Source organism: Acomys minous (genome assembly GCF_964271855.1).
Source record: "Acomys minous genome assembly, chromosome: 14".
NCBI classification, from domain to species: Eukaryota; Metazoa; Chordata; class Mammalia; order Rodentia; family Muridae; genus Acomys; species Acomys minous.
This window is the reverse complement of record NC_140496.1, coordinates 17,300,072-17,325,130: the sequence shown is the minus strand read 5'-3', so window position 1 is coordinate 17,325,130 and position 25,059 is coordinate 17,300,072. Positions and strand designations below refer to the sequence as shown.

Below are 25,059 nucleotides of genomic sequence, written 5' to 3'. Positions count from 1 at the left end.
GGCACAGGAGGGCTAGATGCTTGGAAAAGACCATCCCACCATAGTCCTAAAACCTGAAGTCAGATCCTCCACACCTAGTACTAGACTTCAGCCCTCCCTTACGCTGTCAGCACAAGGAGCTGGATCCATCAAGGGGCAGCTTCCCAGGGTCAGAAATGGGGATTACTCTCAGCAAGAACCAGAGTTTTCTGAAGACAAACTTGAAAATGAGAATTTATTCCAAGAATGCCAATGTTGAGAATCCACTGCTACCAGGTTCCTTAGGATTGTCTGTAGTGTTGCTGGAAAAAGTTTAGACTAAAACCTGCCATACACTGTACTGGCTTACTGCCACAGATCGAGGAATAGACCCTCAGAGGGTTGAGGGTCAAAGTTGAAAGTGGGAATGCCTAACAGTGTATTATCACAGTTGTTCTGACTGTCATCCCTTCCAGGGCCCTAGTAGACCTATACTGGGCCGTGGAATTCATAAAGTCCACATGAGACACTGTCACTAAAACCTTCCTTAATCCAGATGGAGTAGAGGCCAAGTCTTAGCCACTGCCCGCCATGAAGTACAGTCTGTTTGCAAACACTGCCTCTTCTACCCAAGTCTTGCTTCCTTATCAGCTGACTTGAAGAGGTAGGTGAGGAATCGCTGAGCTCCACTGAAGAGAAATGCTGCTGGAACTCTAGGTGTTGCCTGCTTCAGAAGGCCCAGCCCCACAAAGATGGGTGTTGCTTCCTAACAGCTGCAGGCTCAGGCCCTGTGTGTCCACTTCCACCAGGTGGACACTGTAGTTGCCGAGGCCCTGGATAGGAAAAAAGGTTGAAGAGAAAAGTCCCAAGCCTTTTGGAGGCTGGACTGATACAGGGCAGGAAGACCATGATTGGGTAGGCCATAGTGGGGCATTTCACTCCAACCAACTTCCAACCCTGACAGCAGCACATACCTCAGCCTTGGCCAGCACAGCTTCCAAAGCCTCCTTCTGCCGGGGCTCTTTGGTTAATAGATAGAGAAAGCCTCCACCACCTGCCCCTGCCAGGCTCTGGCCATATGCATAAGGGGCCAGGACATGCATCATTCGCTGCACAGCCAGTGGCTCACAGCCTGGGGCCATAAGCTTCTTCTGCTCCCAATATGAGGTCAGGTACTGGCCCAACAGAGGCAAGTTTCCTGCAGTTGGGAGAGAGAGGATGGCTTGCCTAGGCCAAGATACTCAGGTGATAACTTCTGCAGAGGAAAGAGAGTGTCAAAAGGCACGTTTCCACCAGTATTACAGCCAGCTGCACAGGGTTGAATACTAGTAAGCACAGAACAGCTAGCATGGGACCCAGCCAAGCCAGTATCCTGTAGCTTCACCCTTGGGGCTTTGTGCAGCCCACCCTTCCTCCTGTTTTTTGGCAAATGGGATCAGAAGGCCTTTCCCATGAGGGAAGTTTTGTGCTGAGATAAGGCTCCCACAAGGAAAAAGAAGGTTCCCAAGGACCTAATATGTGGATCTGTGTCAGGCCTCTGAGACAAGATTTACCTCTCGATGGATAAACACCTCACCTTGGCGGAAAGCTTCAGCACACTTCTCAGTCTGTCGCACCAGTCTTCGGGCATTCTGCACTACAGCAGGCAACCGAGCGTACCAGTTCCTCAGCACATCCTGCAGGTAGGGCATGGGAGATGCGATGAGAACTGGGTCCAGCCACGCCCAGCCAAGAAACTGCTTGGCTTATTTAAGGTCTGAGCTCACCTGCAGCAGATTCCGTGCCAATCGGGTCTTGCCAGTATACACCAGGAGCAGGTGGTCATTGATCTTCTGGACAAAGCCCTCAGGCACAGTGATTTCCTCCACCTCTACTTTTAGGGGTAGCTGGGCCCGGGAGCGCCCCACCTTGATGCCAGGCATTAGGCCACTCACTTGGTCCTGCCAGCCACCTCCTATGAGCCCAAAGTCTTGTCACTGTTGGAGCCTAAGTAGCCCAACCTCACCCAACCTTGTTTCATGGCTGGAACCAGAATGGGAAAACAGCTTGTCCCAACTCTAGCTGAGCCTAGTGAGCCATGATAGCAGGCCAATCCCAGAAAGGGAAAGGGGCTGCAGTCAGGACCCAAGTTTTGTTGCAGATCTAACATGTAATTAGAATTGGTATAAGGCTTCAGAGGATAGACTTCCATGTAATCTGTCAGTGCCCCCCAACAATCTGTCTTCTAAGAGTGTTTGAAAATAAATTCATGAAGGCAAAAATGTGCCTCAGCAATTAAAAGTGCTGACTGCCCCCCTCCCCACAAAAAAAAAAAAAGCCAAGAGGTGGTGGCATTTGCCTTTAATCCCAGCACTCAGGAGGCAGAGGCGGATGGATCTCTGTGAGTTCAAGGCCAGCCTGGTCTTCAAAGCAAGTCTAGTACAGCCAAGGCTACACAGAGAAACCCTGTGTGGGGGGGGGGGGACAGGTGTGGTGGCGCACACCTATAGTCCCAGCACTTGGGCGGCAGAGTCACATGCTTTTCGTCCGTAGATTTTTGTACTGGTCCTAGAGATCTAAGGTCAGGTCCTCATGTTTGCACAGCAAGTACTTTACCCACTGAGCTATCTCTCTAACCTTCAATCTCTCAGTATTTAAGAATCTAAAGTACAGAATGCAGATGGCAAGACAGTGGGAAATGTCCACAACTTGACTATCCCCTGCCTCAGAGCACTCAGTGCAGGTACAAATGATACATTCACACCATGGCTACTGAGAGTGTGTGTCTTTTACATCCTATGACTAGGGACATGTTTTTGCTCATTTTTATCCCCAGGCCTCAAAGTAGATTATCAATAAATGTCAGTTGAGCAAATGACCTTGAATGGCATGCCTCATAAGGAAACTGAAAGCTCCCATATTTAACTTTTGCTAATGAGTGTTTATTGTGGGATGTGAGTCAGTACAAAAGTTGGACTTCAAAGGAACTGGAGAAGACCCCATGATCAGGTATCCAAACATCTTTAAGACAGTTTCCTTCAAATTATACCAAAGATGAGACCCCTGGGTAAACAGAACAGCCTAGGATCTAGAACCAAACAAAAGTGTGACTGCTTTACATTATGCTCGGCTTCTGCGCACCATAATGGCCTGAAGGAGGTCTGTGCCAAGAGCATCTCAGAGTGCAGTGTTAACTGTGCCCTCGCTGTTCCGCAGTGGGGCGCAAATGTTCATAGCCCAAGAGCATGACAAGTTGCCAGAAAGGCAGGTCCATCCTCCATGCCAAACCAGATCTGCCCCTGGTTCTGAAGGACAGCCTGGAGTGGGTACCTGTCTGGACCACAGGTACTCAATAACAAAAGAAAGGTACAACTGGGGCTGGAGAGATGGTTCAGCAGTTAAGAGCATTTACTAGCTGGGCTCAGTGGTGCACGCCTGTAACCCCAACACTCAGGAGCCAGAGGCAGACGGATCTCTGTGAGTTTGAGGCCACCCTGGTCTACAAAGTGAGTCCAGGGCTACGCAGAGAAACCCTGTCTCAAAACAAAAAAGAGCATTTACTTTCAGAGTACCCGGTTCAGTTCCCATCACCCATATGGTGGCTCACTACCATCTATCTGTTAACCAGCTCTAGTGAATCCAGCACCCTCTTCTACCTTCTATGGGCCCCAGACAAGGTTCACGTACATGCATGCACACAAATGTTCATACACAAACTGAAAGGAGCAATAGCTTCCAGCTCTCAAGTAGTCAGTCATTGAACATTAGCTCCTTTGATGTAAAACACTGCAAGTTGAAAAGCACCAGAACTCAAAGTGACAAGGGAACTAAGGCCATTTTAAAGAGTAACAGTTACGTGGCTACTGGTAAATTGAGGGGCGCCCACCTTACAGGGTCTATGGGAAATTTCAGAATTCTCCACCACCCTGGAACTCTTTGTACCTGTGGTGAGCACCTGCTCCATGTGCAACACTGCATGAATCAGGGCCTCTGTGCCCACTGCCCGGCCAGCAGCCCGCTGCAAGGCAGCCATGGCAGCCCCTGCCAGGATGCTGCTGGTTCCTGCAGAACATAGAGCAAGGCACCGGTCAGGAGCCACCTCTACCCAGTCCCACCCCACTTTTCCTGCTGCCCAGAGGCCAGGGGCCAGAACCACAAGTAAGTCTGAAGAGTAGAGGGGGAAAGACGAGACAGCAGGGAGCCAGGGCTTACTCACCAAGACCTGAGCCATGTGGCAGCTCTGACCAGGTGTGCAGCTCAAAGCCACCATTAAAGGAGCGTAACAACTGTTCATGCAGAGGGAGCTCTGAGTGGACATGGACAATACCCGCACAGATGAAGGCTGCCTTCAACAAGGCCCCTGAGGGATGAGCACAAAGGAAGGAATTACACTCCTAGGCCACCACTTAGCCCACCACCCTGCAATTTCCCAACCCAAGATGGAGCTCCTCTGGTAGGACAGTTCGGGCCCCATCCTCAAACCATAAAAGGGTATCTCGGCTCTCTACCACAGGCAAATGTGTCACTTCTTTGCCCTGTGCTAGTCTGTACCTAAGAAGAGTGACTGCCAGCCCTTTCTAGGCTTTCAGGGCTCCTCAAACATTCTGGCTACCCGTAGGTCAGGGCCTCAACTGTCTGCAGTCCTTTGTGGATGGATCTCCCATTCTGTGCCCATCCCAGCTGGCTATGGATGCCATCCCTCCTTGACGATGTCCTAATTGTCCTGACCTGGGGCATGAGGCTGGCAGTAATCTCGCAGGTCATCCAGGTTCCGGCACACTATCTTCATGCTCATCTCATCCTGTCGAGTTCCTACTGTCAGCCGCAGCTCAGGCTCCAGGATGCGGCGTGCCTTGGCCCCAATGGGCCGGTGGCCATCCACCCGCACAGCCAGGCCCAACACTGCTCCACCAAGCTCATAGGCAATGGGTGGTGTGTCACTCCAGCCCCCTACAGCAGTTGAACAAAGTAGTCACAGAGCCTGCCAGCCTGGCTCTGGGGTTACCGATGCCTCACCCAAGGAACTCACCAGAGAAATCCACACGAGCTGGGCACTCAGTCACCACCCACTGCCCAGGCACCGGTAGCTCCACTGGCTGGGTGGAGACAAAGTGCCGGGCAGTCATCACAGCCTGGCGGATCAGGATCTGCTCAGCCCCCTCATAATGGCGAGCAGCTCGAATCAGCAAGGCAGGCCTGACAGGAGCGAAGACAGATGGTGGCATGACGCCCCAAGCTGGGGGTAGATTGCTTGTCATGGTCAATGTGGACATCCTCTCTGAGCTTTCACCATCAGGAGAGCCTTCCCCAGATGGTTTCTCAATGGGTTCTAATATAATTAACACCCACCTGCTCAACCACCTTTCTCTTTCCTGGGCAAGTGCCTCCACACCCCTCACCAGGTCTCCACACTCCAGGTATGAGAAAGGCTGGATCCACTCAGGGTTGGCAGCTGGCCCACTACGCAGGCCTCCTTGGCCCTCTGCCATGTAGCCCAGTACATCTGCCACACAAGCCAGAGCCCGGGCTGCCACACCAGGATCTTCTGCCCCAGCTGCAACTGAGAGACCAAGAGTTAAGGGTTTCAGAAAAGGAAGCTGCTGGCCTTTAATACCATACCCCCAATTTCAACAGTCCCCAAATACTCCAGACTCCTCATTCCTATTAGCTTTTGTCAAGACATGCCCTGCCTGTGAATACACCCTATTCTGCCTAGCAAAGGTTTTACTCTGCTAGCTGCAGCCCAAATGTGTCCATCACTGCTGCCTGAGACAGCAGAGTGAGTGATTAAGAGTTCAGCCTTACAACCTGACTTCAATCCCTGGCCCCCATATGGTGCAAGAGAGAACAAGTTGTCCTCTAACCCTACATGCACATAAGTATACATGCACATACAAATAAATAGTGGGGTTTTTTTTGTCTTTGTTGTTGTTTGTTTTTTGTTTTTAGACATGGTTTCTCTCTGCAGCCCAGCTATCCTAGAACTTGTTCTATAGGCCAGGCTGGCCTCAAACTTAGAGAGCTCCACTTGCTTCTACCTCTGGAGTGCTGGGATGAAAGGCATGCACCACCTGGCTTAATACATTTTTAAAAACTTAGGGGTCCAACCACCTAGATTCAAGTCTTAGGCTCGTCTACTTGTATGGCTATGGGTGATTGAGTTAAACTGGGACAAGGGTCCAGTCTTCTCAGGGGCACTAATAAGTCACTTTCTATGAGGCTACGCCTCTTTACCACGAGGCCATATGGTCCATCTACAGGGTGGGAAAGCTGCCTGTATGTCACATCCCTGCTGAAGCTTTGCACCCCCTTCCTGGCACTCCATACAGAACACACAGGCCTGTAGACTCTGTAAGGACCCATAGGCTTAGCAACCTCCCACTAAAAGCCTTGCTAACAAGGCTGAAGCTTGCTAGAAAACAAAATTCCAGTGCCTCTTCTATTTCAGAATCACATGGCTCCCTAGTCCTTTCAATTGATAGCCCAGAGGGCAGGCAGGACAGGAGACCATAGTCTTACTCCTTAGTATGAACACCCAGCACACTCACCCTTGTCCAGTATGGCCAGCAAGGGCCCAGAGCAACCCTCACCGACAGCAGCCCGGATCAGTGGACGCAGGCAGAGGTCCTGCCGGGCCTCTAGCACATGCTGTGCCTTCTGCAAGGCCTGGCAGAAGAACAGATCCCGACGGGAGTCCAGTGTGGCAGCCCGGTCCAGGCAAGGCTGCAGCTGCTCCCAGGACAGGCGCCAAGAGGCTCGCCAGGCCCGCAAGGCCTCACCTCTGTCCTCCTGGGGATACAGCATCCACAGCACGTCCTGGGGCCCCAGGACCCTCATGGGGTGGAGCACAGGGAAAAGGCGGGCACTGAGGAGGCATCGATCTGAGGGGTGTGTGTCTGGGTCCCACAGGTCCCAGTCTCTGGGGTGCAGAGAGGTGCATTAGTAGGAGAAAACTAAGGCTCCTGCCTCCTTCCCAAGCCCTGGCCTGACTGTCTGTCTGTCTGTCACGGGGACGGGACATACTCCCCCATGGGCAGTATGTTACTAGGAGAGGGAGGCTAAGCTGCCTTGTCAACTTGCCTAAGATACTGAATCATAAATAAATAAATAAAATCCCAAAGTCTAGACACAGCACAGCCAGGGATTTAGAGCTGCATGGGGGAAAGTTCTGGAGAGAATCCAGCTGTTCCAGCAGGGTGGTAAGAGGATTGGACAGGGCTGCTCAGGGACAAGCTTTGGAAGCAGCCACCCTGGCTGCCGAGATCCACAGAGGCTGCTGGAGCAACCAGCTACTTACCGAATGCCTGTCTTCTTGAAGAACTCATTCCAGGACATGTTGAGATACATGCCTGCCCCCTGTCTCTGGGGGAAGAGGAAGAAGCAGTCAGGAATGCAGGGGTCTTTGAAAGGGACTAGGGGACACCAGGCCAGAGGCTAGGGAACAGATGCTCCAAAGGGACTGGAAGAGAGAGAGACACACACAGGAACAGTTTCTTTTAGACCACTTTAACACTTCTGCCCAAATATAAGATTTAGCGCAGAACCCTGAGTTCTGCTACTGATGGGGCCATGACTGGGGCCCAAGGCAAGCCACCCACTCTAACCCTCAGTCACCAGCCTCTAAAGTGGGATAAAGTTCTCCAAGGCCTATTGAGATGTCTACTCACCCACCCCACCCCAAGTCTATCCCTCAGGCCAGTGCTCAGAGGCTCCTGTGACAAGATAGCACCAGACCTCTGGGGGTTCCCCAAAGTCTGAAAATGGTGACAAAGGAATATGAGGTAGATGCCTACTTCCCAGCTGTCCAGACGGCCAGCTAGGGTAAATACGCGACTCGGGGAGCCATGCAGCCGCACGTGGTGTCCCTGCAGGATGACGTCATAGAGCTCCAGCCCATGCAGTGCTTCAGAATGAGCTGCATCCAGGCCACTCACAAAGCAGCCAGAACCAATACGAATGGGGCCCTGAGAGGAAGGGGGCACGCATATTGAAGTGAGAAGGAGGTACGTGGGACATCCACTCAAATGCCAAGCAGTGGCACCCCCATTTCCTTCCCCCTGCCCGTGCTGTCAGGGCTCACCCTCAGATGGCAGTGCTGCAGGACACTCCGAGGCCCCAGCTGCACAGGCCCCTCCAGCAGACAGCTGACCACGGAGCATGTGGCTTCTAGCAGCTGTGGCTCCTGTAAGCCAGGGAAGAAAATCAGAAAAGCTAAAGGCCAGAATCTTCAGCCAGCCAAATCCCCCTCTAGACCTGTCCCACTGTGAAAAAACAGACTTTTCCCATCTAGCACCCCACCCCTCTGAGCTCCATGTGTCCAGTCCCCAGCATCATGACACTGACTCAGGCCACATGTGGCTGTCTCCCTCGAGGCCCTGCAGAAAGTCTTCCCTAGCTTCAATTTAGCTACTCCCTGGCTCTGTGGCCTTCAATAGTGGCTTCGCTTCTCTGAGCCTACAGGGTATCTGAGTGTGGGGATACATGCCTTTGATTCCAGCACTCAGGAGGCAAAGGCAGGCAGATCTCTGTGAGCTCAAGGTCAGCCAGAACTGTACAGAGAAGCACTGTCTCAAGAAAATAAAAGAAAAAAAGTTCAAAGTCTGACCACTAGACTGCTCATGGGGTAAAGGCATGTGTTGCCAGGCTCGGCAGCCTGAGTTTGACCCCTGAGACTCAAATAACAGAAAAGAAACTGACTCTTGTCTTCTGACTTCCACGTGTGTTCTACAACATGTGCACACATGTGTGCACACAAACAAACAAAACAAAATGTTAAAAAGAAAAAAGTAAATCTTAATTTAAAAATTAAAGGGCAAAGCCGGGCGTGGTGGCGCACGCCTTTAATCCCAGCACTCGGGAGGCAGAGGTGGGCGGATCGCTGTGAGTTCGAGGCCAGCCTGGTCTACAAAAGTGAGTCCAGGACAGCCAAGGCTACAGAGAGACCCTGTCTCGAAAAACCAAAATAAATAAATAAATAAATAAATAATAAAATAAAATAAAAATTGAAGGGCAGCCAGGTGCTGGTGGCAGTCTGGAGACAGAGGCAAGTGGATCTCTGAGTTCGAGACCAGCCTGGTCTGTAGATGGAGTTCCAAGACAGCCGGGCTACAGAAACCCTGTGGGGGATGGGGGAAGTTCAAAGTCATCCTTGGAGACCTATCAAGTTTGATGTCAGCCTGGGCTACATGAGACCCTGTTTAAAAAAAAAAAAAAAAAGGTAGGGGCTGGAGAGATGGCTCAGAGGTTAAGAGCACTGGCTGCTCTTCCAGAGTTCCTGAGTTCAATTTCCAGCAACCACATGGTGGCTCACAACCATCTATAATGAGATCAGGTGCCCTCTTCTGGTGTTTAGGTGTACATGCACACAGAACAATGTATACATAATAAAATCTAAAAGAAAAGAGTGAATAATTAATTAAAATAGAGATAACACCTTAACTCATAGGTAAACTGTTTCAAGCAGAGGTATTTCTTTCTTTGGAGCCCACATCTCACCTGACCCCAAGTACCCAGCAGGCACCTATTAAAGGGTAGGCAGGTCTCACCTCCACCTGGGAGTGGACGATCTGGGCCACAGCAACTCCAGGCATTGTGAGGCTATGCAGGAACTCACTGGCATCAGCAGTCATATAGCTGTAGCCGCCATCAGGAACATACACTGTAAAGACATGAGTATGGACCCAAGGGGCTTGAGAGATCGCTCAGTTGTTAAGAGCACATACTGTTCTTGCATTAGACTGAAGGTCAATTTCCAGCATCCACTCAGGCAGCTCACAACCACCTGGAATTCCAGCTCCAGGGGATCCAACACCCTCTTCTGGCTTCTTAGGGCACCTGCACCCACATGTACATACCAACAGGCAGATACACAAATATACATACCGTTTCTTTTGTTGTTGTTTTGTGTTTTGTGGGTTTGTTTGGTTGGTTGGTTGGTTTTTTGAGACAGGGTTTCTCTGTGTAGCCTTGGCTGTCCTGGACTTGCTTTGTAGACCAGGCTGGCCTCGAACTCACAGCAATCTGATCCACCTGCCTCTGCCTCTGGAATGCTGGGATTTAAGGCGTGTGCCACCATACCCAGCTCTACATATAGTTTTTTAAATTAAAAAATATTTTTTAAAATCACTGACACCAACCCTGTGCCTGCTACAGCTCCAGTGCAAGGTCAGTTACCTGCCAATAGACACCCTCACTACACACCAGGAAGACAGGCGTGGTATGAGGCACTCAGGTCAATGATAAAGCTGAGGTTCAGAGCATATACAACCTGCCCCAGGCCCACAGCTAGCAGGCAGATGTACTGGGAAAGGTTACAAGAGGAAGACAGGAAAAGGAAGTATCTTGGCAGGAAATCTCTGGATGGGCAGAACATAACTGTCCAGTCTATGAGCTAGCCTGTCTAAGGGGCAGCTCTCTCGCTACCCTACAGGGCCAATAAGAAATACCCACCCATAGTGAGAGGTTGATTTCGAAGCTCCCTCCACAGCTGGGCCCGGGCTCCCTTCAGATAACCTGCTACATCCATGTTACCTTGCCCCATCTCTGGGGGCCGCCCAGCCAGGTAGTTCTCCCTGCTCACATTCCGAGCCATGCAGAGCAGGATGTCGAAAAACAGAGACAGCTGGGTGAGGGTAAGAAACACAGCTATTGTCAGGGCAGCAGCTGGGCCCCACAATCCCAAGGCTCGACTGGGAATAGTCACATCTGCAGAGATGCTGACCCAGAAAGGTGAAAGGACTGGCCTGAGGTCACACAGCATCTCACCCCCAGCCAGGGAACCCGAGTTGCCTTCCTTTAGTCACCTGCACAGGCTGGGCTCCAGAGTCCAAGCCCATATAGGTGCAGGCGTCCAGGGGTGGGCTCACGTGGGTGGCCAGGAGATGCTCAGCAGTTTCCACAGAGAAGAAGACGACTCCAGAGACCTGGAAGGACCCACAAGGCTCAAGTGGGAGACCCTAGTGCCATGCTCAGGCATGAATTGAAGAAGGCACATAGAGATGAGCCAAACAAGGTGAGGTAGCATGGAAGGCACGGACTTTCTGGGCCACCCCAGCCCCATATTTCAGGTTTGGGCAGCTCCTGCCATAGCGCCTTACAGAACTCACTTTAAAGCATCCTGCGAAACCCAGCTCCACACCCCTTCCCAACACTCCTACCCACATCCATCCAGGCTTTTTCTACTGCATACCCTAACTTGCTCACATTTGCTAGCTTTCTGGTACAGGGCAAGACCCTCAACTTGCATGTCTACATTCTCCATAGACTCTGGCCCCATCTGCTCTTCCTGAATGCCTCTTTAGGTTCTGGTTCTAGCTTGGCCTGGAATCAGATAAAAAGAATGGGGCTCTTCCCCTCCCCTATCCCTAAAAGTCCCCAAGATCCCTCATTCCAAGCCCAGGGAATCATACCAGTGGTACCAGCCCATCGGGCCCGACACACCGTTGTAGCTCCGCCTTAGTGCCCTGGTAGTAAATGTCCAAAACGAAGCCCTGTGAGGAGGGGAGGAACAGAATTAGGGCACGAGCAAAAGTGGACCAGAAAGTGAGCACAGCTGAGAGGGTCAGCAAATGGTCTCCAAAAAATACAAGTCTGGTAGTTACCAGTGTATTCGTGGGAACAAAAGCACCACACTTCTACCTGTACAAGGCTGAGGGTGGCTTTAGTTGCTGTCACAGTCTTGGTACCTGAGCACACAGCCTGACATCTAGGCATGTGAGCATCATCAGAGAGGTACCATAAAAGAGAACTCAGGCTTAAGACCACTAGAAATATCAAGGAGAGCAGGTTCCAGAGCACAGGACTGGAAAAGCACCTCTGTACTAGGGCAGCTCAGCTGTACCAGGAGTAATTAATACCTGTGAGTCAGTGAGGTAGACACCATGGTTCAGAGCGTAGGCCAGGCTCCCAGGAAAGGCAATCACTCTGGTTCCCCGGAAGCCATCCCAACGGATCCCTATGAGGTGGCACAATCAGGGTTGCAAGGTAGGGAGCCCCAGACATGAGGAAACAAGAGGCCAGAGCTGGGGCATCTGGGCAGCTCTAAAAGGGAAATATAGTTTCCAAGGCCACGTGGACATTTCTCTGGGAAAATGGCAACTCCTCCTCCCCTAAAGCTCTTCCACAAAGCTCTAGGCAGTGGTGGCACACACCTTTAGTCAGGAGGCAGAAGCAGGCAAATCTCTGTGAGTTCAAGGCCAGCCTGGTCTACAAAGGGAGTCCAGAACAGCCAGGGCTACACAGAGACCCTGCCTCAAAAAACCAAAAATAAAAACAACCAAACAAGTTCTTCTACAAAGCATTGTGGGTCAAAGGGTCGGGAAAGTTCTAGCCATTCCTATTTGTTTTCCGCCACCTCCCCCCAGGGTGTGTGGGGGTGTGGGGTGCCTAAGTTGGTCTAGAACTCACTAGAGCTTGAATTTACTGCAACCTTCCTGACTCACCCTCCCTAGTGCTAGAATTATACGTATGAGGCACTACACCCAGCTGTCACGTCTACAGAGGGCCAGACTGAGGCTCAACAGAGCAATGGTCCAGCTATGCTTCCTTTATAAACAGGCTGCTGAAACAGGGTGGACTACAGAGGAAGAGGCAGCCTTGGGGGTGGAGAGAGACGGTGGTCCCAGGCCACCCCATGCTCACCAGGGTTTGGAGGAACAGACAGAAGCATGTCGGTGCTGCAGACCCACACACCTGGTGGGGAGCCTGGACCCAGCTGCAGGGGATGGGGGAGGAGAGAAAAGAGAGAACTTAGCTAGTGGCCTGGCCCAGCCCTTCTGCACTCTTTAAGCCCCATGTTGGCTTGTCCTGTGTGGTTTTCAGCCCCCCATATTGGCTTATTCTGTGTGGTCTTCCAGCCACTTAATCTGAGAGGAGTCTGCCACTGAAATATCAGGGCCTCTCAGGTGCCGTGATGTCATTGTTGACAACTCTTGCCCATTCAACCTCCTGCCACACTTTTTTTTTTTTTTAAAGACAGCGGTCTCACTATGTAGACCTGGCTGGGATAGAACTCAGAGACACAACTGACTCTGCCCCTGAGAGCTGAGACTAAAGGTGTGCATCACCACACCTGGCCCCAAGACTAACTGCTTCAAGTTCTAGCTGCACTCACTGCAGACCATTCTTTCTAGGGTTCCCCCATTTGAGCCACACAGACCCTCACTGGTGGCTCACTCTGTGCAGACTGGCTCAGCTGGGATGGCCCACTGTGGTCGACTGCCTGGCCTTACCCGGTGGGTCATGATATCCAACAGGCAGTCCAGGTTGCAAACCAAGGCCTCCACAGGGGCCTGTGGGTTCTCCACGGGGAGGCAAGTGAAGGCCCTGCCACAGTCGTCGAAGGGGAAGTCTCGGCCCTAGGGGGGAAGCAGAACCTCAGGAGAGGGGGTCCTTGCTGAAGGGAAGCTGCCGCACCTCCGCCTACAAGAGTGGCAGGCATTAAGAAGAGGCAGTTAAAAACGAAGTGTCATATTGATGGTTCTTCTTTGGATTTTTACAATTAACATGATTACTGTGCAAAATTAGCATATATGCAAAAGGACAACATCCTCAGGAATTGAGTACTCCCTTCATCTTGAGTTATACATAGCCTGTCAGATCTTCATTAATTTTTTTTTTTTGCACGTTTTGCCTAGAGTGTGTGTATGTGTTGCATACACATGTGTGTGCTGGTGCATATGTCTTTCTCTGCTCATGGCACACAAAGCCACGCCTAGCTTTTACATGGGTGTTGGGGATTTGAACTCAGGTCTTCATATTTACACAGTCAAAGCTCTTACCCCCTGAGCCTTCTCTCCGTCTCCAGATGGACCTTTTAATTTGCCTAAAGTACATACCTAATCGGCTCTGAATTTCCAGACATTTCATTTCATTCAGATCCCTCTGGATTTACGCAATGAACACCTTGCAAACACACAATGGTAGAACACCCCTAAATCCCATCCAGTCGCTAGAGCCGAGATTCTGACACACAGCCCACACCCTCAGTTCCACTTACCATGTGCAAGATGAGGATCCAAGCCGAGTGCAGGACATCAGATGTGACCACCTGTCAAGAGCAGGACAGCCTTGTTGACAGAGGCCATGGGCACATGACACCTAAAGGACAATGCCCTCTTACCCAGGGGGTACTCCAACACAGGTACCAAAGGAGAGTCCAGTGAGCATGCCGGGTGGCGGTGGCACATGCCTTTAATCCCAGTACTTGAGAGACAAAAGCAGGCAGATCTGTCAGGTCAAGGCCAGCCTGGTCTACATAGTGAGCTCCAGGACAGCCAGCGCTACATAGAGACACTGTCTCAATGAATGATTGTGAATGAAAGGATAAATAGATAGATAGATAGATAGATAGATAGATAGATAGATAGATAGATAAATTTTTTTTTTGAGACAGGGTCTCTCTGTGTAGCCTTGGCTGCCCTGGACTCGCTTTGTAGACCAGGCTGGCCTCGAACTCACATCGATCCACCTGCCTCTGCCTCCCAAGTGCTGGGATTAAAGGCGTGCGCCACCACGCCCGGCCTGATAGATACATTTTTTAAAAGACCAGTTAGGGACTGCCTGCCAAGCAGCCATCCACTTGGGCCACCCCCTTGACTTATTTGAAGGGGAGGCAACAGGCAACAATTTGAGGCCAGATGAGTGCCTGGAAGGTCCCAGCTCCAATGGCAACTACAGTACTCCCATCCCCTCCAATTCCACCTCCACCGCTACAGTACGGGTAGGACTAGGACCACCCTCCTTCTCCATGCTTTGGTGCCATGCATGCAAGGTGACTGAGTGAAATTGCTAGGGGACACAGCCTCTGAGAAACACACATATCCTTCTCAAAGGCAACGGAACAGGTGCCTTATGGGAATGAGAGTACAAACTGGCAAGACCTTTTTATTTTGTTTTAAAGACACGGTCTCACTATGTAGCCCCAGCCAGCAGGAACTCAAACTTCCTACACTGGCCTTGGACTCACAGAGGTCCACCTGCCTCTGCCTCCCAAGTGCTGGGATTGCAGGTGAGTGCCACCACACCCATCGAGATCTTTGAACCTTTCCAAAAGCCAGAAAGCATCCTATTAAATACTGATTTGCTGGCTCTAAACTTCTTGAGACAAGGGTTGTTTTTTTTTTCACTATATGCCCCAGATTGGTCTTGAGCTGGTGTCAATCCTCCTGCCTCAGTCTTCTGAGTGTTACCATGCGTGGCTTCGGGTCCCCTCTTTCTAAAACTGCTCCAAAGACTGGCCTTGCCTCTTTGTCCTTACCTGGATGGCATGGCAAAGATGAGCCTACCAAACTTAAAGACTCAAGATCAAAAAACCGAATGCTGAACGAACTAGAAGACGTGGAGGTCACAGAAACTACTGAGTTCCAACAGGAACACGGGCCAGAGGGGCAGCAGCTCAGAAGCACTCACCGTGAAGCCAGCGCGGGCACTCAAGTGTTCAGCAGCCACCAGTAGTGCATTGAGGGTGGCTCCTCCACTGCCCACTCGAGTCTGGGGGTCCTCCACAGCCAGTAACATGGTCCCAGCAGGGATTTGCTCCCGCTTCTGACGTACTTCCAGCTCTGTGATCAAAATAAATGCTGGGATACACACAAGTCACTACCAGCCTGCCCCAACCCAAAGCACTGGAGTGAGCCTGTTAATAGTCATTTGACTACTTTGACTTAGCTTTTCATACAGTGGTAGTTAAATCCTAAACTTTTTTTTTTTTTAATAATTTATTTATTTATTATGTATACAGTGCTCTGCCTGCTTGCACCCCTGAATGCCAGAAGAGGGCACCAGATCACATTATAGATGGTTGTGAGCCACCATGTGGTTGCTGGGAATTGAACTCAGGACCTCTAGGAAGAGAGGTCAGTGCTCTTAACCTCTGAGGCATCTCTCCAGCCCCACCTTTTTTAAAAAAAGATTTATTTATGTATTATTATGTATACAGTGCTCTGCAGGCATGTACACCTACACACCAGAAGTGGGCACAAGATCCCATTATAGATGGTTGTGAGCCACCATGTGGAAGCTGGGAGTTGAAGTCAGTACCTTTGAAAGGGCAGACAGTGCTCTTAACCTGAGCTATCTCTCTAGCCCCCTCCCCCCCCTTTTTTTAAAAAAAAGATTTATTTATTTATACAGTATTCTGCCCACGTGTATGACTGCACGCCAGAAGAGGGCACCAGATCTCTTTATAGATGGTTGTGAACCACCATGTGGTTGCTGGGAATTGAACTTGCAACCTTTAGAAGAACACAGTGCTCTTAACCTCTGAGCCATCTCTCCAGCCCAAATGCTAAACTTTTTGACGTTACATACTGTTACATTCATAGATAAGAAAACTAAAGACCCGATGATGTGATGTATTTCAAGTCCCAAGACTAGGCAGAAAGTCTGCCTTTTAACGTGGGTCTGCCAGGCTCCTAGTGCAGCAGGGCTCCAGTAAGGGAGAGGGTTGGCGAGTTGTAGTTAGAGGGAAAGGTGGGAAGGTAGTGTCACCTACCTCTCTGAAAGGCCTCGACACTGTCCTTGTACTGGCATGTCAGGATGATGACTGTCCAATCAACCCCCTTCAGCTGATCCATTCTGGACAAAATGGAGGGGCTTCCTAAAGCAACAGTGCATGAGTATATGTGAATATTTCTGAAGGTCATATACTAAAATTAACTTTCTGGTGTACAGTTTGATAACTTTTAACACAAGTGTAGGTGCTTTTTAAATTTTATTTTATTATTTTGTGTATAAGAGTTTTTCTTATGCCGGGCAGTGGTGGCACACGCTTTTAATCCCAGCACTCGGGAGGCAGAGGCAGGTGGATCGCTGTGAGTTCAAGGCCAGCCTGGTCTACAAAGCGAGTCCAGGACAGCCAAGGCTACACAGAGAAACCTTGTCTCAAAAAACAACAAAACAAAACAAAACAAAAACCAGAAGAAAAAAAAAAGGTTTTCTTGCATGTACATATTGTACCACATGAGTGCAGAGCCTAGTGCCTTCAGAAGTGAGGGGAGGGTATTAATTCTCCTGAGACTGGAGTTACAAATGGTTGTGAGCCATGTGTGTGCAGGGACTCAAACGTGGATCCTCTGCAAGTGTTCTTAACCACCGAGCCGTCTCACTAACCCCTCCTTATCCGTAACTTTGTCCACTGGACTTTTAAAATAAAAATTATAACTTTTTAAAAGATGTATTTATTATTTATATACTATTTTGCCTGCATGTGTGCCTACAAGCCAGAAGAGGGCACAAGATCTCATTATAGATGGTTGTAAGCCACCAGGTGGTTGCTGGGAATTGAACTCAGGACCTTTGGAAGAACAGCCAGTGCTCTTGACCTCTGAGTCATCTTTCAAATTCTAAGATGCATTACTTTAAATGTCCCCCTCAGATGGCTCATAACTATCTATAATGAGATCTGGTGCCCTCTTTAGGCAGAACACTATATACATAATAAGTAAAATAAATCTTAAAATAAAAAAATAAAAAAACAAAAAGTCCCCCTCAGGGCTGGTGAGATGGCTCAGCAGTAAGAACACTAGCTGTGCTGGGCAGTGATGGTGCATGCCTTTAACCCCAGCACTCAGGAGGCAGTGGCAGGTGGTTCTTTGTGAGTTGGATGCTGGCCTGGCCTGCAGAGCGAGTTCGAGTACAGCCAGAGATGTTACACAGAGAAACCCTATCTCAAAAAACAAAAACAAACAAACAAAAACACCCTGGCTGCTCTTCCAGAGGTCCAATTCCAAGCAACCACATGGTGGTTCACAACCATCTATAAAAGAATGTGTTGCCCTCTTCTGGCCTGCAGGTGTCCAGTGTACATGCAGACAGAGCACTCCTACGTGTAAAAAAAAAATACATAAATACATTTAAATGTCATCCTCCCCCAAAACGATATGTGGCACCTGACAGTGGCTGAGTGAGTGACAGATCTTTCCAGGGTGACAGGCGACTAAGAGTTTTAACCCAGCCCTGTTTAGGAGGGAATGGAGGCTCTAAAACAGTCTCTAGTTCAAAGCCCTAGTGTTGGTTAGTTTTAATTGTCAACTTGACATAACATAGTCACCTGAAAAAAAAAAAGAACCTCAACTGAAGAACTGCCTCACTCTGATTCCTTCGGGCATGCCTTTGAGAGACTGTTTTGACTGATGGCTCATGTGGGAGGCCCTATCTCTCTGTGTGTGGCCCCATCCCTAAGCGGATGGACCTGGGTCATGTAAGAAAGCTAGTGAAGCCAGGCAGTGGTGGCGCACACCTTTAATCCCAGCACTCCAGAGGCAGAGGCAGGTGGATTGCTGTAAATTCAAGGCCAGCCTGTTCTACAAAGTAAGTCCAGGACAGCCAAGGCTACACAGAGACACTCTGTCTCACCCAAAAAAAAAAAAAAAAAAAGCTAGCAGGAAAGCAAGCTGCATGCAGCACTTCCATGCACTCCTCTTCCACGGCTCCTGCTCCAAATACCTGCCTTGAGATTCTGACCTGGAAGTAAAAGACAAATGTACCCTCCCTTCCCTCCCCAGGTTGCTTGCTTTTGGTAGTTTTATCACAGTAATAGAAAGGCAAACTTAGACAATCCCAAATAATAATGGAGGGCGGGGGGAGGGAAGGCTGTCAGGGAAAGTCTCAAGAAATCAAGCAAGGCTGAGTCTTCCCAACCAGATCAGCCAAGAGAGTAAGTAACGCTTAGGAAGTGTTCCCAGGCGCCATGCCAAAGGCATTGTAGTGACAGCTCAAAGGGGCCACACTCCAGCACTAAGAGTTGATCTTATCTTACCATGCAGGTAAAGAAACATGGGCTTAGAGTAAGCAGGCTGCCTAAGGTCAGGTAGAGCTAACTCAAGTAGCTGGGTGTGTCCTCACCTTTGTGTCCTCAGGCCCAGTCCTGAAGTTAGCTGTGTCACACGTGGCGTTTGCACAGTGATCTTAGAATGCAGAGAATTAATAACTGAAACATTCTGCCCATTTTTAACCGCATTTGCCCAATCCAAGTTGGTGGTTTTGGGGTTGGGGCTTCCCCCTCCCCCGCACTGGCCTCTAATTCACTATATAGGCAAGCATGGCCTCCCCCTCCTGTGTACTGCTATATACTGTAAATGAAGACTAGTCAAGGTTTTTAGGTTGCTTGGTTGGTTGGTATTTGGGTCTTGTTTGCTTTCCAGTGCTAGGAATCCTCAGCAAAATTACAAGAGTGAGCATATCCATGGACAATAAAACAGCAGGGCCTCTCATGTGCACATGCACACACACACACACACACACACACACACACACACACACACACACTCACTCCAAGTACATGTTTTTGAGACAGGCTCTCACTTATGTAGCCCTAGCTGGCCTCAAACTTTCTCCATCCTCCTGCCTCCTTCCCATTACGTTTACAGGCCTGGGCCACTTTGTCAGCTCATATATGCTCATTGAAGAAAAGTACGAACTATGAACATTTCAGCAATTTTAAAACCTTAAGTGTGTGTGTGTGTGTGTGTGTGTGAGAGAGAGAGAGAGAGAGAGAGAGAGAGAGAGAGAGAGAGAGAGAGAGAGAGAGAGAGAGAGAGAGAGAGAGAGAGAGAGAGAAGTGTGTGTTAGTTGTGTCAGGCCCAGGAAGACTCTACTTTGTGGTTTTCTGAAAAACAAAAGGCACAAAGAAGTTGGCTGGAAGTAAAACCAAGTTATAAACAGCAAAATGTGTACCTAGTGGGGTAAACTGAGGCAGGAAAACGGTTCAAATCAAAATCAGCTCCACCGGCTCAAGGGAATGTCACTCTGTGTGCAAGGTGTCCGCAAGTCGCGGGACTCCTTGTGAATAAACCTAATGAAGAGAAAGCTGCATTACAGAGGCTCCCTGGAGCTAGTTAGCGCTGGGGGGCGACAGCAGAGATCTGAGAGACCCGCAGGAAGGTGCCCCAAACCAAAGAGGAACTGGAGACCCCCGCGGACCCACATACCTGCGTCTGCCCGGCGCTGGCACAGCCGGTTCTTTAACACGGCTGCGCGTCCCGCGCGGCGCACCCTGGGAAATGGAGTTCTTTTGGCCTCGCGCCAGAGTCGCCGGAGCACTGTCGAAGCCCGGCCTTCCTGAGGGGAGAAAGTTTTCAAACTTACTTGGACCGCTCCACCAAGTTCCAGATCTCTCTCCACCCCCAGCGTGAACAGGGTGTCTTAAAGACACAGGCCCGTGTTTTCTGACTGGGGTACAAGGTAAAGGTGTAATTTTGACCTTTTCTCCCCCCTTTTTTTCAAAACCGGATTTCTCTATCCAGGACTCGCTTTATAGACCAGGCTAGCCTCAAACTCAGAAATCCGCCTGCCCCCTTGCCTCGAGAGTGCCAGAATTAAAGGGGTGAGGGGATGTAATTTTTACTTTTAAAAAAATTTTCTTTTCTTTCTTTTTTTAAGATTTATGTATTTATTATTATGTATACAGTGCTCTGCCTGCATGTACACCTGCAGGCCAGAAGAGGGCATCGGATCACATTAATAGATGGTTAAAAGCCACAATGTGGTTGATGGAAATTGAATGAAGAGCAGGCAGTGCTCTTAACCTTTGAGCTATCTCTCCTGCCCCGTAATTTTGACTTTTTTTTTTTTTAAAGATTTGTTGTTCTTGTTTGTTTTGTTTTTCCAAGATAGAGTTTCCCTATGTAGCCTTGGCTGTCCTGGACTTGCTGTATAGACGAGGCTAAGCTATAACTCACAAAGATCCACCTGCCTCTGCCTCCCAAGTGTTGGGATTAAAGGCATGTGCCACCATTGCCTGGCAAAAAGTATTACTTTTATTATTACCATCATCACCGTCATTTTATGTGCATGAGTGTTTTGCCTACATTACTGTCTTTGTACCACACGCATGCCAGAAACGGATGCCAAAAGAAGGCATTGGATCTCCAGAAACTAAGGTTAAAGACAATGTGGCCACCAGGTGAGTGATAGAAATCAAGCCCAGGTCCTCTAGAAGAGCAGCCATTTGCTGCTCCATCTCTCCTGTCCTTTTTTTTTTTTTTTTTTTTTAATGTGCGTTGGTGTTTTGCCTGTGTGAGAGTGTCAGATCTTGGAGTTAAAGACAGTTGTGAGTTGCCATGTAGGTGCTGGAAATTGAACCTGGGTCCTTTGGAAGCGCAGTAAGTTCTCCTATCTCTCCAGTCCCTTTTTTTTTTTTTTAAGATAGGATCTCCCTAAGTAGTCCAGGCTTGCCCTAACTCAAACTCCTCCTGCTTCAGTCTCTAGAGTGTTAGGACTATATACAATAATCACCATATTCTTCAGTTTTTGTTTTGTTTTGTTTGAGACAGGGTTTCTCTGGGTAGCCCTGGCTGTCCTGGAACTCACTCTGTAGATCAGGCTAGCCTCGAATTTACAGAGATCTGCCTATCTCTGCCTAAGTGCTGAGAATAAAGGAGTGCCCCACCACCAACCGACTTCTTCAGATTTTATTCTTTCCTTTTTTTTGGGGGGGGGGGGAGGGTTTGAGACAAAGTTTCTCTGTGTTTGCCTTGGATGTCCTGGACTTGCTTTGTACACCAGTCTGGCCTCAAACTCACAGCGATCTGCCTGCCCCTGCCTTCCAAGTTGCTGGGAGTAAAGGTGTACACCACCAGGCCTGGCTCTTTCCCTTCTTAAAAAAAAAAAAAAGTTGTTTACTTATTTTTATTTTATGTACATTGGTATTTTGCCTGCATTTTTTTGTTTTGTTTTGTTTTGTTTTGAGACAGGGTTTCTCTGTGTAGCCTTGGCTATCCTAGACTCACTTTGTAGACCAGGCTGGCCTCGAACTTACAGCGATCTGCCTGCCTCTGCCTCCCGAGTGCTGGGATTAAAGGCGTGCGCCACCACGCCCGGCTCAGTTGCCTGCATTTTTGAGATGGTTGAATCCCCTGGAATTTGAATTAAAGACCACTGTGAGCTGCCATGTGGGCACTGGGAATTGAACAGGGAACTCTGGATGAACAACCAGTATTCCCAACTGCTGCTCCATCTCTCCAGCCCTCCCTTTTTTTTTTTTTTTTTTTTTTTTTTTTTTGTCTTTTAAAGTTTTTATTTCTGCCGGGTGTGGTGGCTCATGCCTTTAATCCCAGCAGTTGGGAGGCAGAGGCAGGCGGATCATTGTGAGTTCGAGGCCAGCCTGGTCTACAAAGTAAATCCAGGACAACCGAGGCTATCACAGAGCAACCCTGTCTCAAAAACCCCCAACCCCCCAAAAAGAGTTTTTATTTCTTTGACCTGGCAGGAGCCAAAGCCTCTAATTTTCTCCTGAGCTGTGAAGATGTAGGGGTTCGCCATTGTGGTTGACGAGGGAACATACACAGCTAATATTGAGTTGACAATTGGGGTAGCGTTTCTCTGTTTTCCTCAGGTGGATCCTTCTGGAATAAACTTCCAACTCTGCAGGGAAAACTGCAGCAGACTTTTACAAAAGTGTGGGTAGCAGCATTGTTTGTCATAGCCAAAAACTGGGAAACACTCTCGTGTCCCTCTGTAGCGCTCTGTTTTATGCAGGTCTTAGCTAGACGATGGCTGATCCCTATGCACAATAATGAACGCCCTTCAGGACATTTTGTTAGGCTGGATAGGGTTGCACAGGCCTGTAATCGTGGTGCTTGGGGGATGGGGGATGCGGGGTGGGGATAGCGAACTCACGGTGGTCCTCACCTGCATAGCACAGGTAAAGATGGAGAAAGAGAATCAACTCAACATGCCCTGCTGATGTCCAGCATTTCCTCACTATGCTCCCTCTATTCCCTTTTGGACTGATAGTGTATATTCTGTGCCATTGTATGTTGGAAGGCTGTGATTTGCTCTTTGACTTTGCTTATACAGGGGATTGTAGTTTAAAGATGACCTTGAGTCTCAGAAAAGGCCTTGGACTTTAAACAGTGTTGAGGCTGGACACAAGCCTGTAATCCCAGCACTCAGGGAGACAGAGGCAGGTGGATCTCTGCGAGTTCAATCAAGTCCAGGACAGCCAAGGCTACACAGAGAAACCCTGTGTGGGGGAAGAAAAAAAAAACAGTGATTAAAACAGAACACACACACATACACACACAAATGTAATTAAAATATTTTTCAGTACTGCATCATGAGAGGTGGAAGCAGAATCAGAAATTCAGGGGCAACCTTGACTATATCCTGATTTTGAGAACCTTCTCAGTAAAGAGGAGAGCAATGTGCTATGGCTTTGCTAGTGTAGCTCAGTGGTAGAGCACTTGCTTAGCCTGCAAGATGCTCCGGGGTCCCAAACTCCCTAAAACACGTAAAGGAACGAGACTCTCAGTGAACCCATCATAGGGCAGAGCATGCTACAGGGCACAGCAAAAAGAGCATGAGCTTTATCTGTATTTGAGTTTTTCTTACAAGAAAGTACTTTCCAAATTTGGGTCTGAGAGGTCACAAGGTCAGTTCCAGCAGAGATGGGAGACTGTACTATAACTTGGCCAGTCACGTAGCCGTGTCTGCCTGTCTCCACCTGTAAAATGAGTTAACACTAGTACCCAATGTCTGTGATTCTTACGTAGGTTTGACTCCATAGTTAACAGTGTGTGTGGGGGCGGATCCAGCCATATTATCCCTGTCACACTCTTTCTGTTCTACTAAAGCAGGAGTTTTGGGTTGTTCACTGCTGCATCTTCAGGTTCTAGGACAGTGCCTACGATGTGATGTCGCAAGTGATTAGAAACAGTGGAATGAAAGGAGAAGCGTCCCCCACCCGGCTCTCAGGAGAGTCATCCCATCTCTACACTTGGCCAGGGTCTCCATCACCCCATCTCCAGTGTCTGTTTAGCCGCTCACAAGTGACGAGGCAACCTCTTCTAAGCTGCTGTTTCAGCAATGCAGATCCCAGGCTCTGCAGTGCAATGGGAAGCAGCGATGCCTGCTGCTGCAGTTTTGGCAGTGCCTCATAAAACAGAATGTGTCCCCAAAGAGCTCAGAAGCGAAGGGCGGCTTCGCTCGCGTCCTGGAGCAGGTAGGGTTGGAGGACAGTGATGACTGTAAACCAGCCAGAGAAGCAAAGCTCCTCAAGGGAGGTTTCCTTAGATGGAAGCCCATCCCTAGCCAGATGTGGTGGCTCACAGATGGCCTATATTCTTAGCATTCAGGAGGCAGAGACAGGAGGATCACCCAAAGTTCAAAGCCAGTGTGGTCTATATAAGTAGATCAGTAGATCTTGTTTAAAAAGAAAGAATTCCTTGATTTGGCCTGGCAGCGCCTCATGGCTGTAATCACATCACTTGAGACACTGAGGCAAGATGGTTGAAAATTCCAATCTAGCCTGGTCTATATTATAAAACCTTACCACAAAAAAGAAAAAAAAGGTGGGGTTAGGGATTTAGCTCAGTGGTAGAGCACTTTCCTAGCAAGCAAAAGGCCTTGGGTTCAGTCCTCAGCTCTGGGGGAAAAAAAGGGGAATGTGTGTGTGTGTGTGTGTGTGTGTGTGTGTGTGTGTGTGTGTGTGTCAGAGAGAAGGGGGGGGAAGGGATGAAGAAATCGCTCAGTAGTTTTCTAAGGACCTGAGTTCAGTTCCTGGAACCCACATCTGGCAGCCCAGATCTGCTTTCAGGGAATCTGATGCCGTTTCCTGGATTTGCAGGTACCTACATACATGTGCACAAACCCCATGCAGACACATACATCTATATATAATTTAAAAATTAAAAATAAATCCGGGCATGGTGGCTCATACCTTTAATCTCAGCCCTCAAGAGGCAAAGGCAGAGGCAGGTGGAGTTCTGTAAATTTGAGGCCAGCCTGGTATACAAAACGACTTCAGGACAGCCAGGATTACAAGAGAAACCCTGTCTTGAAAAACAAAAACAAACAAACAAACAAACAAAGGAAACAAGCCAGGCATGACGGCCCACACCTTTACTCCCAGCACTCAGGAGGCAGAGGCAGGTGGATCTCTGGGAGTTCAAGGCCAGCCTGGAGTCCAGGACAGCCAAGGCTACACAGAGAAACCAAAAAAAAAGAAAAAGAAAAAGAAAAAGAAAACAAATGGAAGCTGGGCTGCTGGAGAGATGGCTCAGTGGTTAAGAGCAGTAGCTGCTCTTGCAGAGGACCTAGGTTAGAGTCCCAACACCCATATGGTGGCTACAACCATCTGTAAATCCAGATCCATAGGATCTGACATCCACAGGCATCAGGCAC

At 49.2% G+C, this 25,059-nt stretch overlaps 1 protein-coding gene across 1 annotated transcript; it reads right to left on the bottom strand.

The window, feature by feature from the left end:
* Positions 1-200: 200 nt before the first annotated feature.
* On the bottom strand, positions 201-22,900 carry FCSK (fucose kinase). Its single transcript, XM_084756711.1, has 26 exons — positions 22,757-22,900; positions 19,866-19,995; positions 19,612-19,729; positions 16,430-16,534; positions 15,346-15,497; positions 13,934-13,984; positions 13,167-13,292; positions 12,577-12,649; positions 11,793-11,890; positions 11,346-11,426; positions 10,740-10,859; positions 10,387-10,558; positions 9,483-9,595; positions 8,018-8,119; positions 7,731-7,901; positions 7,235-7,299; positions 6,486-6,856; positions 5,287-5,497; positions 4,967-5,133; positions 4,666-4,887; positions 4,154-4,297; positions 3,880-3,999; positions 1,725-1,912; positions 1,535-1,634; positions 933-1,156; positions 201-791 (listed from the first exon to the last, which is right to left on the bottom strand). Exons 4-26 carry the CDS (start codon positions 16,509-16,511, stop codon positions 672-674), a joined length of 3,273 nt encoding a protein of 1,090 aa, XP_084612837.1. The 5' UTR covers positions 16,512-16,534; positions 19,612-19,729; positions 19,866-19,995; positions 22,757-22,900; the 3' UTR covers positions 201-671.
* Positions 22,901-25,059: the final 2,159 nt, after the last annotated feature.